This window comes from Otolemur garnettii, unplaced genomic scaffold, assembly GCF_000181295.1.
Source record: "Otolemur garnettii isolate 467f Iridium unplaced genomic scaffold, OtoGar3 scaffold00109, whole genome shotgun sequence".
Classification (NCBI taxonomy): Eukaryota; Metazoa; Chordata; class Mammalia; order Primates; family Galagidae; genus Otolemur; species Otolemur garnettii.
In genome coordinates, this window is record NW_003852504.1 from 5,274,769 (window position 1) to 5,280,211 (window position 5,443).

General features: G+C 43.4%; 1 protein-coding gene across 1 annotated transcript in view; it reads right to left on the reverse strand.

The window, feature by feature from the left end:
• GPC4 (glypican 4) overlaps positions 1–5,443 on the reverse strand; it is a 130,018-nt gene that overhangs the window by 4,943 nt on the left and 119,632 nt on the right. Inside the window, exon 4 of the mRNA XM_003796957.3 lies at positions 5,070–5,235. Within this exon, the coding sequence (XP_003797005.1) occupies positions 5,070–5,235 (166 nt within the window). The remainder of the gene's footprint in view (positions 1–5,069; positions 5,236–5,443) is intronic.

The window sequence follows — 5,443 nt, forward strand, 5'->3', positions numbered from 1 at the left end:
GCAGGCCTGGGCTGGATTCGAACCCGCCACCTTAGGTGTATGTGGCTAGCGCCTTAGCCACTTGAGCCACAGGCACCGAGCCATGTGTTTCAGTTTCCATTTACAAGAGTTAAAAATGCAAATCAGGCTTGGTGCCTGTAGCTTAGTGGCTAGGGTGCCAGCCACATATACCAGGGCTGGTGGGTGCAAACCCAACCCGGCCAAACAACAATGATAACTACAACAGAAAACCTAGCCAGGCATTGTGGTGGGCACCTGTAGTCCCAGCTACTTGGAAGGCTGAAGCAAGAGAATCACTTAAGCCCAGGAGTTGGAGGTTACTGTGGACTGTGTGACACCATAGCACTCTACTGTGGGTGACAACGTGGGACTCTGTCTCACAAAAAAAAAAAAAAGAAAAGAAAAAGAAAAAGAAAAGCAAATCAGCTGAAAACCTGGCATACCAATTCTTTTCTTTCATTTTTTTGAAAAAAAAAAAACCCTTAGATCCTTGAAGTTGGAAAAAACAAATTAAAGTATTCCTAGGAATTCTAATGACTTTTCATATAATGAAAGTAAATAATGTCATTGTTGTTTTAAGCTAAGCTTCTCCTTTCAAATATAAAGGTCTCGATTTATTTTAAGGTAAAGCATGTGGCTTCTTTTTTTCTTTAGAGTGAAAACACAATGCACAAAGTTCACATGCTCACAGGATATATCTTTACTGCTTAGCCTTCAAGTCACTATTAGATTTGGAGGAATCTAGCATTTTCCAGTAAGCACTGAATCCCTTCAACAAAACATGCTGTATATGTGTTTTCTTGCCATACATGTTTGTTGTGATTGTAAACTTTAATATTTTTACCTAATACCTATTGTAAAAAATTAGAAGATCTTGGAAACAACATCCCCAAATGACAAAAAGGAGGCTTGTTGTTCTCAAGTGACAAGTAGTGAACTTGTAAACCTGTTTGTTCCCCTTTGTTTGGTAGTGCTTCATGAATGTCGAGCAAATAAGTTAGGGCCACATCATCTACTGCCTCCAGGTAATCTAAGGATAGTTGCCAGAAAGAAGGGTCGGTTTCCACCAGATTGTGTGTCCTTCCCCAAAGAACTCGCTGAGCTTCTACCTAAGGGAGAATAGCTTATCAATGGAACCAAATCCGGTCACCTTCAACCTCGAACAATTATTACCCAACATTTTAATGCATGGGGTCGTGTCTCTAAAACTATAATTCTGATGTCACGAGCCACAAATAGATTGCTGTGGAATGCAATTTTTAAAAAGGTAATAAATGAATGAAGTTTCAGATGGCACCGTGGTTAAGCGCCAATAAAGTGACGCTCCTAACCTCTAAGTAAAGGCTGATGGCATGAACATGCCATTGTTCCAGAGCAGAGGATAAATGCTTCTGAGGCACTAGCAAAAGGAGACTTTGGTAAGTAAGTGGGGCACAACTTAAATGTGTCCATCACTGTCAAACCGTCAGGGCTGCCACGTAGAAAAAAGAACATTCCTTCATAAGCCGAGATCGAATCATTTGCTCCAAATAAAAATGTTATGAAGAGACAAGACAACATCCAATATGCAGAGGTTCAAACAACAATAATAAACACACAGTTGGTGCCTACTTACTCCCTAGTGGGGAGGAAAGGCCAGAGCACTAATGTGTTTGTGAGAGACTGAAAGGAACATAAACCCCAATTCTTCTGGCCGTTTGGCATCTTTGTGAACTGCTGAGCTGGCCAGCCACACACCAGGGCCTGGGAATGGGGAGGGAAGCCGGGCCTTTGTTAGGGCTGGTGCCATGGCGTTGTCTGTTACAAGGCTGAAGAATGCGACTGAAGAGCATTGTGCCTGCCCAAGCTGCCTGTCACCCCCGGGGGAAGTCGTGATTGGCTATCGATTTGCTCTTCCGTAGCAGCAGCCAACCCTGGTGAGAAGACTCGGGAGAAATCCAAAGATGACTTATTTGGTGTTCTGGTTTTCTTCTGGTTGGTCTGAGCCACGGGTCTCTTGTTTGTGGGATATCCGGCTGGCTCCTGCCTCCTGCCAGGAACTGGCTGGCATCCCTGCCAGCAATCCCCACACTAAATGCCCAGTGGCAGCAACATGTGACATTAATAGGGTTGGCTAGGAGTCAAAGGAGTGTTAACACTGCTACAGTATGAGACAGAGAACAAGTTGCACCTGGGCATAATTTATGCTTATCTAGAAACTGACTCTTTTTCATGGTGGGGTTATGGGGTATTTGGTTTATTTTTTGAACTAAAGGTTCCACATAACCAGCCACTTATAAAACCAAATTCTAAGGTGCTTTAACTATTTGGATCCATCCTGATAAAGGGTGACGAGACTTCCACATGTACTGAAGGGTCACATTTCATGGCGATACCCATTTGCAGTTAAGGGAGGAAAGGGAGGGCATGGCAACAAGATAGCAGACTGGGAAGCCCAGCCATAGTCTATCTTTTTTTTTTTTTTTTTTTTTTTTTGAGACAGAGCCTCAAGCTGTCCCCCTGGGCAGAGTGCCGTGGCATTACAGCTCACAGCAACCTCCAACTCCTGGGCTCAAGCGAGTCTCCTGCCTCCGCCTCCCAAGTAGCTGGGACCACAGGCGCCCGCCACAACGCCCGGCCATTTCATTTTTTGGTTGCAGCCGTCATTGTTGTTTGGCGGGTCCGGGCTGGGGATTCGAACCCGCCACCTTAGGTGTACGTGGCTGGCGCCTTAGCCGGTTGAGCTATAGGCGCCGAGCCAGCCATAGTCTATCTTAAAGGGTCTAGTCCAACTGCATGATTTCAGTGCTCGGGATACTGGCATTAAGCTGCCCCCCCACCTCTCCCCACAGCCACAAAGCATCCCCTTCTCACTAGGGAACGTGATTCCTTTTGCATTGTGCCGCCAATAATCAGAAACCCACATCTTATGCCTCATGACCTTACTCAAGAACAAAAGGCAGTTTCCTGACTTAACCCTAAGATCTGGTTTAAAGAAGAGGGGGAAAGCCCGTGACCATTCATTAACGGCAGTCCTTTAAAGGGGAAAGAAAAATTCCCTCCAAAGAGTGGGGAAAAAAGAATTTACAGTAGAGGTATGTAAATTGGGACTGAATCCTACAACCACAGAACAGATTAATTAAACCCTTGTGAAAAATTCATGAAAAAGTGCTAAAGACTAACAATGGCTATTACTCTTGGCCTTTTATACCTGTTATTAGAAATAAAGATTAGTATACCCATTAAAAATGAAGTTCAGATACAATTATTTACCTTGTCCCTCCAAAAGCTTTTATAGTAACTGGAGAAAATCGATTTAGAAATCCTACCAATTTTCACTTGGGTTTATAATTTTGTTTCTTCAAAGATAACAAACGCAATTTTTAAAATACACAATAGCCACAGCAACTATAGCCCTCCTTGTTTTAAAGTAAATGATTATAAACATTAGTGAAGTGCAAACCTGGCATTTCACTGTGAGGATGAGGGTGAGATTAAAAAGAGAGAGAGAAAGAAAAAAGAGCAAGTTTACATCTAGAAATGCCACGGGCTTGTACTTCCATGAGAAATATTTTTTGAAGTAAAAATTTCCCCCATGGCTTCATTCCGGGCATGATGGGCCATTTGTGCCTGTGTTTCTTTGCTGGTCTTATGCCTACCCTTTCATGGGATTCTGCTTTTCTGTGTGTCAGTTTTTTCAGGTCTTTTAGCTTTGAGCTATTTAGGCTACAATTGTGCCGAAGTGCTTAATATTCACATCTTTTTTTTTTCCTGTGTCAGTGTTCTCAGAATCTGTTGGAGCCAATTTATTGATGCACTTTCAAACAGAGTTAATATGGTAATTAGCTCTCAAGCAGACTAAAAAGCATTTCCCAACCCCACCCCACCCCCCCAAAAAAACAAGCCAGCAAATTGCACGCATGTTCCCATGATGTGGACAAGTGAAAAGTAGGTGCTTATAAAGACACTCAAATTCTGTAATTATGCAAACGTTATTGGGACAAAAAGAAACGTGACTTTGTTTTTGAGTGATTGGTATGTGTGTGTGAGGTCCCGTTCACATTCAGCACTAGGAGATTCGACACTGGTCACTGTTGTTTTGAGAAGAATATTTGCACCAAATAGGCATCAAGGTAGCTGGTGACGGGACATTAAATTACCCTTAATTTGTCTGTCTTCCAAATCATAATTAACCCTCTCAGAAAGTGGCCACTTCACTACTGTGGCTGTCTGGGTCCCAGTAATGGTCTCTTGGGTGGAAGATGTATGCAGTCCTCTCCTTTTCAGCAGAGCTTACTTACTGTGAGCTATGATGCTACAGCACTCTAGCCCAGGCATAGACTGACACTTGGATGATTTAATTTAAAAAAAGGGGGGGTGGTGGTGCCTGTGGCTCAAAGGAGTAAGGCACTGGCCCCATATGCCGGAGGTGGTGGGTTCAAACCCAGCTCCAGCCAAAAACTGAAAAACTGCAAAAAGGGCAGAAAGCTCCCAAGTCTTTTTTTTTTTTTTAAAAGAGACAGAGTCTCACTTTGTCACCCTGGTAGAGTGCTATGACATCACAGCTCACAGCAACCTCCAGCTCTTTGGCTAAAGTGATGCCTCAGCCTCTTCAGTAGCTGGGACTACAGGAGCCTGCCACATGCCCAGCTAGCCCCCAAGTCTTTACAATGATTTTTCACCTGATCCCAATAGCATATGGGGTATCTTGCCAGTCTTTAGGGGATTTGGTTTCAGTGTAACAGATTTAACATTTTAGTAACTCCTTTCACAGCTCCATGAGGGCTGTACATCTACACAGATACAAGCCTATGATCATAACCACAACTGACTTTCAGGGGGAACTATCAAAAAGGCACTTTCTTGCTATTAAAACTTGGTGGTCGCTTGTTTCTAATGTCTTTAGAAAGGCTACCATTAGTTTAAGGGAACATTGGTTTGTAGCGATTTTATTTTTTCTATCCTCAAATTCCAGCAAACACTAAATAACTAAAACTAAAATGAACATAAATTTCATAGCTGCCAATTACAACATTCCTTGTGAAGTGGAGCTATCTCCAGCACCACAAATACATTCACTGATTGCTCACCTATGAAATTATTCCACTCAAAATCGAGATCCCCTTGGTTGGCCAAACAGCCTCTCATGATGTTGGAGCAGTAGTTGTAACATGGCTTCACAGTCACCAGACCCTGGCAATGGGAGCAGTAGATCATCTTCAACAGGGCGTGGGTACACTGGGCTGTCGGATTTATCTAATGGGTGAGAAGGAAAAAAAACAGTAATTGTGGGGCTGATATAGACAGAAATCACAAGTCTATCAGGTTGACAATGAAGCCTCGGCCCTGAACTTAATTTAAGAATGAGTTGTGGCTCAGCACCTATAGCTCAACCGGCTAAGGCGCCAGCCACGTACACCTAAGGTGGCGGGTTCGAATCCCCAGCCCGGACCCACCAAACAAC